The 13701-nt window shown below is 42.4% G+C and overlaps 1 protein-coding gene across 2 annotated transcripts in view; it reads right to left on the reverse strand.

The window, feature by feature from the left end:
* Nucleotides 1-13701, reverse strand: part of Ranbp17 (RAN binding protein 17) — a 309416-nt gene that overhangs the window by 21170 nt on the left and 274545 nt on the right. For both annotated transcript variants that reach the window (NM_001106994.2, NM_001440088.1), the window contains 1 exon segment: nt 9503-9669. In NM_001106994.2, coding sequence (NP_001100464.1) covers nt 9503-9669 — 167 coding nt within the window.

Consider the following 13701-nt stretch of genomic DNA (forward strand, 5'->3'; position numbering starts at 1 on the left):
CAGCTGCCTTGCCTAAGGGTACCATCCTGGGCTGACACCTCTACTCCTTCTCTAGCATCCCAAATTGCTCCTTGTTTGCTTCCATACATGCATTTCATCCTTGTTATTTTGTGTGAGGGGTAGAGGTAAGAGACCCCTCCCTTTTGAACTTGACTTTTGAGTATTCCATGTCAAACTGTGCCATTATAATGCTAATATAGGCCTGATTTAGCAACTTTAATAAGAGGCTAAACCCTCTTGTAATTAGATAATAAAATTTTATTATGTATTTTAATATTAAAAGTCTTAAAATCAGACTCTTCAAATCATATACTGGTACAAAACTAAGGCACTTAAATATCATTTCCTCAGAAAACAAGAACCTGCAAACACACTGGCTTATTTTTCATTCTCTGAAATGTAAACACGGAATTCCTATGTGGTGGCAGTGAAAGCTTCAACACTCTTAATTATGTGCAGGGAAGAATGAATCTATTCGCGTATGAAGCACACTGTACCATTTCCAGCAACAGCATGAGATGGTTTTGACAGTTATTTCGTGGATACAAATTACACAAGTATAAAAACAATCCCCATAATGATTAAATGCAGTTATGTACATAGGAGAATACCAGTGCAAATGGTAACATATTTAAATGGTTTTCCTTCATTAAAAAAATTATATATGATATTAAACCATCAATCACTGCGGAGGCACAGGAGTTTAAATGTACTGTCACTGGCTGAAACAAATGACTTGGAGACTGGGTTCTGGCTTGCTCAATATGGTCTCTTTCTGCTGCTTAGTCACCCGACTCTCTGCTGGCTTGGGCTACATCTGGTGGATTCCATTCCTTTCAATTAATAAGGCAAGTCATGCTATCAATGGACTGTAGCCTTCCACAGTGCTTAGAGCTGAGGAAACGTATCCTCACGGGTGGGAGCCCTCTCTGCTCTGCTAACTCAAACACTATTGGCAGTGCTTCTTCCTGCTCTGGCCCACTGTAGACTTGACGTTTCCTGCAGTGTCAGAAGGGCTATTTTATACTAAGAATCTTGGCATTACCATTTAGCTTATTGAAATTATTATTTGGTAGTGTATGACCATTATAGACTTACAAAATCATGCCTATAGACGGTGGTTTGGAAAGTCACTATTTTGGGTATTGTAGGTTGATGTCCTTAGGTAGGTGAAGCATTTCCTTTGTAGATGCCCACGGACCACTGTAGAGAATGAGGCAGTGCTGAGGCCTGCACAAGTGTCAAGATGTGGGATATCTTTGAGAGGATAGGAGGCACGCCACAAAAATGATCGTTATAGTTACACTAATATTATGACATCTATATTGCAACTTAGTCACCCAACAAGTATACCTAACAACGAAAATCAAAGTAGCAGACATACTTAAAAAAAAAAGATTAAGATAATAGCCATTCTTCTAAAAGAAAACATAATTGGCTATAAAGGAACAGATAACTCTATAATATTACAGGTAAAATATTTTAATAAAGATTATTAGTTTTGGGGTTGGGGTTTAGCTCAGTGGTAGAGCACTTGCCTAGGAAGCACAAGGCCCTGGGTTCAGTCCCCAGCTCCGAAAAAAAAAGAAAAAAAAAGATTACTAGTTTTTACTTTTAAAATTCTATCTATCCATCTATCTATCTATCATCCATTTATCTATTGACTGATCACACGTGTATACCATTGTACATGCGTACTTTGAGATAGGGTCTCTCACTGGCTTGAAACCCTCCAAATAGGCTGGGCTGGCTGGGAAGTGAAGCCCAGGGACCCGTCTTTGTCCAGTGCTGTGGTTACAAGCGTGAGGAAAGGTAAGCACTTTATTGACTGAGCCATCTCTCTGGCCAGAGTTTTTCATTTGTAAAAGGTTTATTCCCTCTTGGACTTAATCAATTACTTTATTACTTTACCTACACAGGTATTTTGCCTGGATATATTTCTATGTACCATGTATATGTAATATCCACAGAGGCTAGAAGATCCTCTGGAACTAGAGTTGCAGACTGTTGTGAGCTGCCATGTAGGTGCTAAGACTTAAACTTAGGTCCTCTGGAAGAGCAACCAGCGCTCTTAACCTTGGAGCCATTTCTCCAGCCTCCCTCTTTGACCTTTAGTGTCTTCATGCTGTTACCTAGATGTTTTAGTTTAGACCTGGCCTTCTTATGGATTTTAACTTCATTCTTAGTAGTTAGATCTCTCCCTCTCCTTCCCCCACACAGATAGAGGTCTATCTGGATAGAGAACACTCTTGATTTTTACCTCAAACAAACCTGGTAATAAAAAAGCAAAACAGGATAAGGAAAACCAAAATAATTATATTAAAAAAGGACAAATAAAAGTGCTTCAAAAATTATGGAAAAAAAAATCAGATTACAACACTGTCTGAGGCAGTGCTACAGGACTGAGTGAGCCACAAGCAGCAGGGCGCTCCACACTGGAGGGCTCAGCTCTGTCCCTCCTCATAGTCACAGATGGCACAGATAAGAAACTGAGAACCACACTCACACACAGCCAGCTCATTGTTCTGTTTTTTTCATTGTTGTTTTGTTTTTAACAAAACACAAATCTCCATATCGCTTTAGGACAAAGTTCAATGTGTTTGGCAAGGCAATGTTTAGCTGGTTTTTGGGGATGTGATGAGGCCACCCCCTTTTAGAGAGGTTGTGCTCTTAATTGTGGGTTTCTTTCCTGTCTTTATTAATATTTACTGCTTGGCTTGACAGGAACCCTAGCTGGTGATGCTTGGTATGATGACTGGCTAATCTTGCTTGTCAGCCTGGCTACATCTGAAATCAACCAAAAGCCAATTAAACCAAACACGTGGCCAAAACACATAAGGGATTTTTCTTGATTGGATCATTTGAGGTGGAGAACCTGCCATAGATATGGGCCACAATTTCTGGTGGCAGCCCATATAAAAGAACGTGGAAGAAGGAAGCTTTTGACTTTGCCCACTTGCCCTCACTCTCGCTGGACTTCTCACCCACCCTGCTGCCCAGGCATCCCTTCTTTGGGGTTTCAACATGTACTGCAGCCAAGCTGAGACAGCCAAGCTTGTAGATTGAAAAACTAATGGATTCTGGGTCTTTCTGCAAGGAGACAGCCATTGTTAGAACAGTTAGACCACAACCTCTAAGCAGCTCTGTTCCTCTAGATCAGTGCTTCTCAACCTTCCTAATGCTGCAACCCTTTAATACCATTCTTCATATTGTGGGGATCCCCCAACCATAAAATTATGTTTGTTGCTACTTCCTAACAGTAATTTTGCTAGTTAGTTTTAGGTGACCCCCATAAGTCATTTGACACTGCCCCCTCACAAAGGGTCGAGGTCCACAGGTTGAGAACTGTGGCTCTAGAGAAACCTCATTCATCAGTGCACTTGGGGATGACCAGGACAGGCAGAGAGGAGCAAAGCAACCAGGTGTTAGAGTGAGAGCTTAGCAATGGCTAGTGCTGTCACTGGTAAAAGGCTCCTCGAGGAAGAAAGGCTTCACCAGGAAGAAGTGATGAGTGAGTTTGAGATTAAGGATGAGGCGAAGATGAGGGGTGAGGAGTGGCACAGAGACATTTACCTTTGTGAGCAGTTGCCATCTGCATAGTTTCCTAGAGAAACCAGGTGACAGCAAACACCAAAAGCAGGCTGGAGATGGTTCGGTGGTTATGAGCCCTGACTACCCTCTTCCAGAGTTCCAGGCTCGACTGCCAACACCACGTGGCAGCTCACAACCTTCTGTAACTCCAGTTCCAGGGGACCTCATGCCCTCTTTTGGCCTCCATGAGCACCGGCAAGTGGTGCAAAGAAACATGAAGGCAAAAATGCCTATATACATAAAAATAAAAACGATTAAGGGAAGAAAAGGAAACTTCAAAAACAACCTCAAAGATATTAGGGAAAGTCACAAGATCACCACTCACCACTAAGCAGTTACACTACCAGACTGGTTTGTTCAGGAACCACGTCCCTAAGTTTTACATCCTCCTCACCTACTTACACAATTACAAAGGACAGGAAGCTCAGCTCTGCCTCAGAGGTGAGACTGGGCCACTAAGCCTTGCTTTTCCTACCACCTCGTTGAGAAACCACACTGCCTCTCTGGGCTACTGCCCATCTATTCTGTCCCAACCGCACTGCGCAGTTGGGGCACACAGAGATGGCCTGATGGCTAAGAATACTTGCTGCTCTTGCCGAGAACCCGACTTCTGCTCCTAGCACCCATGTCAGGTGGACTGCATTCATGTGCAGACTGCACACAAACACACAGATGAACACCTAACGCTTTCTAAATGGATGAGTGCTCTACATCATTCTCCACTGCGATGCCCCAGTGGGACTTACAGTGTTCAAAACACAGACGACAGACATCTTAGATGAAGGGCCACCAGCGACAGACATCTTAGATGAAGGGCCACCAGCTGGGGAGCAGATAGCTTGTGGGTAAGTCCATGAACTCTGGGGTTAAAGAGATCGCCTGTAATGTTTTAATTCTTCAGAGAGGGAAGCAGTGGGTGTGAGAGGGGAAAAAGAGAGAGTGATTGTGAGTACATGATAAAGATACATGCATAAAAATGTCATAATGAAAGCCATTATTAGGGATAACTAGTATCTACAAAAAGTGGAAAATAAAGACATGAAGGAAGGTTGAACGGTTCAGTCCTTCGTTACAGAATGTAACCATGGGAAATATTCTTGACTTTTTCTACCTCAGTTTCTACATCTGTGAAATGCTGATGCCAGCAGCTTTCACAGAGATGCTCGATGATGTCAGAAACTGTACACAAAGAACTACAGGCAGTGCCTGCACACGGGCTTTTGGTGGGCTTACGTTTTGCAAGTATTTGTTTTCCTAGAAGGAATACACAGAATATGCATAGATGCCTATGAAAAAGGATAAGGTAATGTGAGAGCAATTGCCACAAAATCTGAGTGCCTATTTTTAACTCTTGCCAAGTTATGAATGTTCCTCCGTCTGCTTTCGTCCCTACCATGTTTTTAGTAGTGAAGTTATAAATCCAGCCAAAACTATCTGGTTAAGTGGAGGGCACCTTTTTGAAGTTTAAGGATTGTGAGCAATGTTTTCATTAGTATTAAAAATATGGCTAATTGCTTTTTAAAGAGTTAAATAAGAACACGAGCGTATTTTATCTGTCTCAGTGTTTTCTGCCCTTAGACTCTTGCTCAGTAAGCCCACAGCCAAAGCCTCCACACCGGTTAAACATGTGTCGGCACTTCCTCCTCCTCAGTATTAAGGAATGGAGTCGTAAGTATGAAAGATGTCTTGTATAGTATGTCAAAATGTTGAGCAATATCATTTCAGTCTAAATACGGAGATGAAAAAAGAGCAGATGATTCCCTTCCGCTGCAATTCTTTTGGGATGCATGTCACGAAGAGCACTATCCAAAAGCAATTTTCATTGATTGACTGACTGGCTGAGGAAAGGGTGACTGTTCTTTTCGCTCATGTCCCTACTGAAGTATGATTCTTATGGCTCTTGACAACTCTTCACAATTTCTGGTTAAATGGCATGCTAGCAAATAAACAAACAAAAAAATGAATGAATGAATGAATAAACAGATGAAATAAAAAAGAGAAAGAAAATAATATTTAGAATTTCTCTGCATTTTAATTAGAACCTCTCTGCATTTTTAGTAGAACTGACTTGAGCCAAACAGTGAACTAGAACAGGCTGGGTAAGAGACACCCAAACCTCACTGCTCTAACTCCTATGCACTGCATTTAGACTTGAAACTGACTGCAACGTAACACATCAGCAAGCTAACCGGAAGCCACTCAGTGACAGCGAAACCAGAGGTGCTGTTCTTCTTAAGCACAAGGTGCTAGAGTTTTAAAGGACATTCTATGCAGACAAGATTCCGCATCAAGTGCCCTTAACATTTTAGAAGAATTCATTCATCACGTCTCTAAAGCGATCCCTCAATTTTACACTCACCTAATTTGAACACAGCTCTTTTCATACACTTGAATGAATACTGAGCTACTGGTTTCAAATGCAAACATTTAACATGAGTAGTAATGAAATGGAAAAAAATTAATATACAAATGTACTGTGTAAATTCCTACAGCAGGTCACTCTCACCTAGTGCTAGTCAGTGGTGATGAGCAGTTGGACCACTGCCACTGCTCTTAAGTTTTTAGATTAAATATACTTGGGGAATTCTTCTCCCCTAATTTATGCAAACTGGGTTTTTCTCAGATGTTAAGTTGAAGCAATACAATTCTTACCTCAAACAGACTAACTTAAATCAATTGACTCTTCGCATGTAATAAACTTTAATCCTTGCAAAGTTACACTGTTTACAAACTGTGGAAGATCTATAGTCACAAGATACGACACAGTAAACGCACGTCCAGGCGAGAAGACATAAAATGTCTTTCTCAGGTTGCAGCACACAAATGGCCAGGCCCATAGAGGTGCAGGCTTTTCTGCGGAAGCTTGAGGAGATCTCTTTTGCAGTTTGGAACTGACACTCTCCATGCAATTATGCTTCTAGCCAAATATGTCCAGGGTGGGAGGGAAACAGTTCAAACCAGTAAATAATTACGGTATCATTGCATCAGTTTAGTTTAAAGAGCTGACAAGGCCTCTCTAAACTCCAGGCACAATTAGTCATTAGGGTCTAGTTTTTCAGCACTGTTAAGCAATTTGTAACCCATTCCTTTTAATAGGGTTAGGCATTACTTAATGACACAGATGCCTTGAAAACTGAGACCTCAGTTATGAAGCAGCAACCTTGTTCATTACCTTCTGTGATAGGCAAATCATCTATAAAAACAGCATTTAGTGGGCAGCCAATGAATAATCAATGGCTCACTTTTCATCTGAGTGTGAAAATGAGAATAATCTAATACAAGTCCCACTGCTGAGAGCCGGAATCTTGGGTCTGCCACTCTTCAGGGCTGATTTATGAGACCTTGGAAAGCTGATGTAAACAGATGATACATGGGCCCATCCCTACTCACAATAACCCCCAACTGGCCCGCTCCCTCTGTCCCAGGTCTGCCCCTCCAGGCTATTAGCTCTGTCCAGCTGATTCTTCCCACTACTCCTGCCTGCTGCTTTCACTCTGGCCGTCCGTTCAGTCCAGCAGACTCAGAAGTAATTTTATACGCAGCAGAGAGCGGGTGGAATTGATTTTTCACTCAGTGCTCAGTTCCCATCTGAATAATTATCAATTTTACTGCCTCATAAAGGGAAGAGTCAAAATTTCAAATCAATTCAAAAGAGCTTTTGAGACGACAGAAACTGTGCATAAGAATAGAGGTCAAAGTTGTCAGTGACCTAAGGAGATGATGTCAGATATTACTATACCCAATAGCTGACATCAGAGGCACTCAAGATGACATAACCCAGTGCTAATGCAAATCATATTTATGCTGACTACCAGAGACCGTCATTAATATTTAAAGTAGTATCTGAAAGCTTACATCCCAAATAAATAGAATGTATTCCACTGCTTAATAAAGATATATCACTCCTTAGTCATGTGCTGTAAAGTGAAAGATTACCAAGTCTTATTAACACACAGAAATGACTTAAACCAACAATGCATGGCGATTCCAAGTGAAGACCTGGCTGATCTGCATAACTATCTTGCTTGCTTATAGCCTATTGATTTTTGCTAAAATTTTCAACAGACTTAGAAGTGCCTGGCCGTAGCTGATGGGACAACACTGGATGTTGTGCAGGAGTGACTCGGTGGTAGACTTGGCCTTTGTCATGGTAGGCTGAGCCTGATTTCTAGCGTATCCTTGGGTATTTGTTATCCTCAATTCTCTAAGCCAGTGCACTCCCGCCTGCACCTGTACAGTAGTGACTTGCAGGTGGAAGTGTGGGGGAGGAGTGCACCCTCACCATGACAGTGTGTGTGTTTACACAGGCATCCAGGGAAGTCTGACATGCCCTGATAATCAGCGGTGGGAGTTGTGAGGATGTGGGTTTTGGAACTAAACAGATGTGGGTTTCAATTCCAATTCCATTAATTTCTGGTGAATCCTGAGGCATCCAGTGTATTGATCTGGAAAACTGGGGACCAGGATGGCCACATTTCTAGGCGGTTCTGTAGTTAAATAAGACTTCTTTCATAGTCCTCCCCTTCTGCAGGAGTTTAATAGAACTGATGGATTAATTTCATCTTTACAAATCTTGTTTTGCATTTTGTACACAATAAATGAAACAGATCATTCGGATCCTTAAGAGTGGCACATCTCTAGTCCCACACAAAGCCAGTCATCACTGGTACAGGATGGAGTGCACTGGAGCCCTCGTGTGCTCTTCATGAGGAAGGCTGAGGTTCCCTGACTAGAGCATGTCAGCATGAGGATAACAGATGCTCATGAAGAGCTACACTGACCAGAGCCTCAATGAAGACGAGTCTATTCACTTTTTTTTTTTTTTTTACATTACCAATTAGTTGAATAGTTTCAGGGCCACAGCAAATAGTAATGGGCCTGCAGTAATTAGTCTTTGTCTAGTTACTCAAAATATGAATGACTTACACTCCTGTCATCTGGCCTCGGAAAGCAACTAGTTAGCTGAAATGTCACCACAAATAAGACTTTGCTAACTTTGTTTAAATGCGAGCAAGCCACGAGAGTATGAAGAGAGCCTCTTCCAGGCCCTCCCACGCTAGGTCCATCATGTGGTGTGCAGTGATACGGTGTGCGGACTACGATGACACTGCTCACTAATGACAGTAGTCAGCTGAGTGTTTACTTCTGCAAATCAGACTATTATGGATGTGCCTGTGGCCAAAGCAAGCTGGAAGCTGCGCCAGATCTTTCCTAAGTTCTGTGGAAGTAGAAACATCAGCTGTAATGAGCGTATACCTGCAAAATGGCTTTATCCTTTTTGGAATATTCCTGGCATTTCACTTCTACATATGTTGTTTCTCAGATTGGTAGAAATGAGCTATTTAGAACAATCATAAACTTAGACTTAGCCTGTGTTAGCCAGTTAGAAAATACAGCTGAGGGAGGGGGGAGGGGGATGTTTGCCCGGAAACCAAAGAATTATTATTAAGTATTAAATAAATTAAAAAAAAGAGAAAATACAGCTGAAGACAAGGAAATGGCAGCATTATGACGTATGAATTGGATGTTTGCGAACACTGCCTAATGTGGGAACTATGTGACTTCCAATCATATGCAGGAACAACTGCTCCTTACACTGTCAGGACTGGACACCTCCTAGCAACTTGTCTGCAAGGAGCAGGAGCAGCAGGACTGCCCCAGGTCCAGGTAGGAAGTCTGAGCTTTTTGAGCTTTCTCTTCTTTCTTGGCGTCAAAAGAATTACCCTTTCTGAGTTCCACAGTGAACCGAACAGCACTTGGATCTTTATGGGTAGGTAATCCCAAATTTAGCCATGTACTCTCCATTGTCCAGGAAACCTACCAACAAGAATAACTGATAACCACCTTGACAAACGTTCATACACGTTCAGGGACCGGGGTGGCTTCTGGGAAAGACTTTAAGAGATGTTACCTGCTGCAGAACATCTGGGTTTTGTTGCATAAAATGTAACAGTCTCTGTCCAGCCTGCATAGCCTCTCTGCATCGAAGTGGCTTCTTCCCCTCTTTTGCTATGTGCTTGAAGAGATAGGTGACCATGTAGTCTAGACTCGTACAGCAGCTGGAGGAGACGACTGTGTCTGCACAACAGTAAAGAACAAGTCATTCCCATTACTCAATTGTTTGCTCATTTGATACATTGTCTCCATTAAAATAGTTAGGATTTCAAAGCACTTCCGTGAAAGCCCTTGAGAGAAGGGCCCTGGCTTCTTTCTCACTTTAAGCCTTGTGTCTATTACAGGGTTTTGCATAGAGAAACAGTAGTAAGAAAATGATTCCTGGTCTGAACTGGACAGAACTCCCCATCTGGGACTTGAACAACCTGTGTTCAATTTGACTGGTTATCAAGCATCTAGTTAGTGAAAAGTACTTCATGGGAAATAGGAGCAAACGCAAACCCTGCCATGACTTTCCACAGAGGTCACTCTAGGATAAAGTAATATAGTTAAGAGTCACATGGATCACGCATTGCTGCCACCCCTGGGACTTTTTTACTTTTGGTGTGTGCACATGCATGTGGAGGCTGTGCACACATTAGGAAGCCAGAGGTTAATGTCCAGTATCTTACTCAATCACTTGCTAACTTAATTGTGGGGCAAGGACTTCTCCCTGAACCGGAAGCTTACTTACTTGATTAGCAAGCCCCAGGGATCTTCCCCTCCCCGTCTTCCCGTCTTCCCGGAGTGGGGACTACAGGAAGGTGCTGCGGAGCCTGGCTTGGCAAAGGGGGAGCTGGGGTCTGCACTCAGGTCCTCGAACATGTGTGCGTACATGACAAGTACTTCACAAAATGACCTCTCCTTCCTGTCCTAACTGCTGCTTTCTGAGGGAAATATCACGTCTTAATGGTGGTCAAAGTGAGTTGTCTAAAGGACAGAGCTTGGGATGGCTTGGGAAGGTTGTTGTGGGAGCTACAGAGCCTTTGTTTCCTAACTGTACTGCTGCCTTCCCAGTGATAGTCTCACTTTCCCATCATCTGGAAAACACTTTGCAGAGTTGAATGAGTGAAAAAGTTCTTCAGTAACAGCAAACAGCTGATGCACGCTGAGGACGACTACCTGCTAGTGACAGCCTGGACTGCTCACATCGACTGTTGTTTTCAATCTCTTACCATGACTATGCAATCGCTATCCTCATTTTATAGTCGAGGCTTAGAGATTTAAGTGACCTGTTCAAGGACACATTCTTAGAACACAGTAAGATCAGGGTTGGACAGTAAGTAACTAAGAAGGTGGACCATGAATCTGTATCATCAATAACTATATTAAAACCAAGTATTAAGTAAAAATATACACATGAATCAATTTTTTTATAACAATGGGGGTTGTACAGTACTTTAACACACATAAAGCCCTGGGGATTTGATCCTTGGTACCCACAAAACCAAACCAAACCAAACTAGTTACCAGTCCCAAAATAGGAACTCAGAGAGCAGTTCCTAGTGGGCGGCCACTCACAGTATGGAGGAGGGTACGCTGTAGAGGGGAGACTTGGTTTGCAGATGGAAGTGGGTAGGGAATCCGGATAGAAGGTTACAACGAAGTCAGGTTCCCACATGAGAGCGTCCAAAAACGGACAGAGATACATTTAACTTGAATTAACAGAGATGCTATTAAAAGTTTCCTAACAAGTAATCATTTTGCAACCACTTATAATTTCCTTTATTTACTAAAATTATTGACTCTTTATGTTCATTTTTTATTTTAGAGATAGGGTCTCGCATATCCCGAGTTGTCTTCTGACTTGCTATGTAAGTCAAGGATGACCTTGAACTGCTGTTCCTCCTGCCATGCTAGTTTTATGCAGTTCTAGGGACCCAGCCCAGGGCCCCATGCAGCTCTACAACTGAGCTATACCCCCAGCCCTTACCACCTTAACTCCACTACTGAGAATTAGGTATCATTTGCATTTTTAAATAAGGAAAGGCTATGGATGAAGCTTGTATCTCGCATACTTAAGGCCCTCAAGTGAGGGGAGAGGAATCAGGGGTATGCAGGGATGGGGTGGAGGAGGGTGGGGTGGTGGGGGTGGTCGTGTTAAAATCCAGAGATTCTCTAGTTTATCCCACTACAGTGATTTAGAATCTTAATATGGTTAGTGTGATACTACTCATATTTTTTGTTTATTGAAGATATGTCGACACAATCCCTGGGAATTTTTTGATTACTAAAGAGAAACAAAAATGGTAAATTGTGTAGCCTCACAAGAGAATCAGACTGAGATGGTGGCACAAGCCTGTAATTCCTATACTTGGGAGGTAGAGGCAGGAGGATTAGCAGTTTGACTGACCTAGGCTATATGAATATATGAGATCTTGCTTCTAAAAACCAAAACCCAAGTCAAAATGAACAGACACAAACGAAAAGAAAGAAGGGGAGGAAGAAGCTGAGAAGTCTTATTCATCTTATGTTTGGGTTATGAATGTCTGATAGATCAGAGATCAAAGTGTGACTTGAAAAATGGGGAGCTAAACCAGCTTAAGAGAGTAACAGTCCAGAGAAGGTGGGGTCCATGTTTAGTATTTAGTAATACTTAGCAAGGAAATAGCACCTCAGCTTGAAAATGGTCACATAATTATGGAGCCATGGGCTGGAGAGATGGCTCAGCGGTTAAGAGTGCCGACTGCTCTTCCAGAGGTCCTGAGTTCAATTCCCAGCAACCACATGGTGGCTCACAACCATCTGTAATGAGATCTGATGCCCTCTTCTGGGATGTCTGAGACAGCAACAGTGTACTCACATACATAAATAAATAAATCATTTTAAAAATTAAAAAAAGATATAGAGCCATGTCCTAGAAACAGAAAATAGGGGGTCTGAGGGCTTCTGAGATACAGACAGGGTCTTGAGGAATGAGAGGCTGAACGAAGGTCGTGGTCTGGACAACAGTTCATTGGAGCGGCCCCCAGCTCCTCAGAGCTACTGGTGTATGTCAGTCTTGGTCACGCCCAGCACCCTGGGGTGCTCTGCAGGAAGAAACTTTGCTAACTTTGGGAGGCAGCCGAGGAATCAGACACTCACTTCTTGAGTTGTTTTGTTTTTCCTTCATTTTTCTGCATTTGAAGCCCTGATCATGAAAGTAAAGAGCAATATGCTATCAATCATATATAAAATTTAAAGACGTCACATAATTTGGTGACCACACTGCCATGCAAGTTGCATTAAAAGGGTCCAATCCACTGAGTCAGCGGCAGAAAAGCCAGGTAAACACTTTAGACTCAAAGGTTGGAGCACACAGCTTTGCAATAAAAGCAAGGGGTTCCATTATGGTTGATTTATGGTTGGGGCTTTGAAAAGGATAAATGGTATTTCTAGGTAGTTTTAAATGTGTGGAATCATAAGGATCACAGGCATTTGGTCAAAACAGGATGAATAGTGTTGAAGATGAGACATTAGCATTGCCCCATCTTTATCTGCAGAGGAAACTATCATGCAGGAGTCACAGTCAAATAGTGACTTCTCAGAGAATGGGCAGACACCACAGATATTTTGAAAAGGATTACATCTATAATGTAGACACGTTTGGAAATGTGTTGATACCTATTAGGTGCTCTGTCCTCTCTAGCAATTCATTGTTTGGCACTGAGAAAGCCGAGTGCGCTGGCTCTCTTACAAGAGGTCTCCGTAGGAATCACACACATCATTAATAGCCCTCCTGCCTACTAAGACCCTCCATGGAAAGCTGCTCTAAAAAGTTAACTGTGTACAAGAGCTCATAATAGAGTCAGGAAGATGATAATGGGGTTGAGTTAAAACCTGGCTTCAGCTCAAAATTCATCATAGCACAAGGGAGGATGATGGTCTTGGAAAAATGTAGTCCAAAAGGCAATTCCAAGACAAAAGGACTACTGGGGAGGAATAGTAGCTTTGGAAAGAGGCAAGCATAAATCTAGGCTGCTGTTTTTGGGCTATCTGACTTTACATGAACAGTGTGCAGTGCACAGCCCAAGCTTGCACTGTTCTGCAGCTTTACCAAGATATAGCACAGACTGTGACAGTGCTCGCCCAACGGCAGGCACTTCCCCCTTTTCATTCCCTAAGTATTTTCCTAGCTTTCAATCCCTTAAACACAAAGCCTTTCTACTAAACTAATCCACAGCTGTCTCCTCTCTT

Source organism: Rattus norvegicus, chromosome 10 (assembly GCF_021556685.1).
Source record: "Rattus norvegicus strain SHRSP/BbbUtx chromosome 10, alternate assembly SHRSP_T2T, whole genome shotgun sequence".
Classification (NCBI taxonomy): Eukaryota; Metazoa; Chordata; class Mammalia; order Rodentia; family Muridae; genus Rattus; species Rattus norvegicus.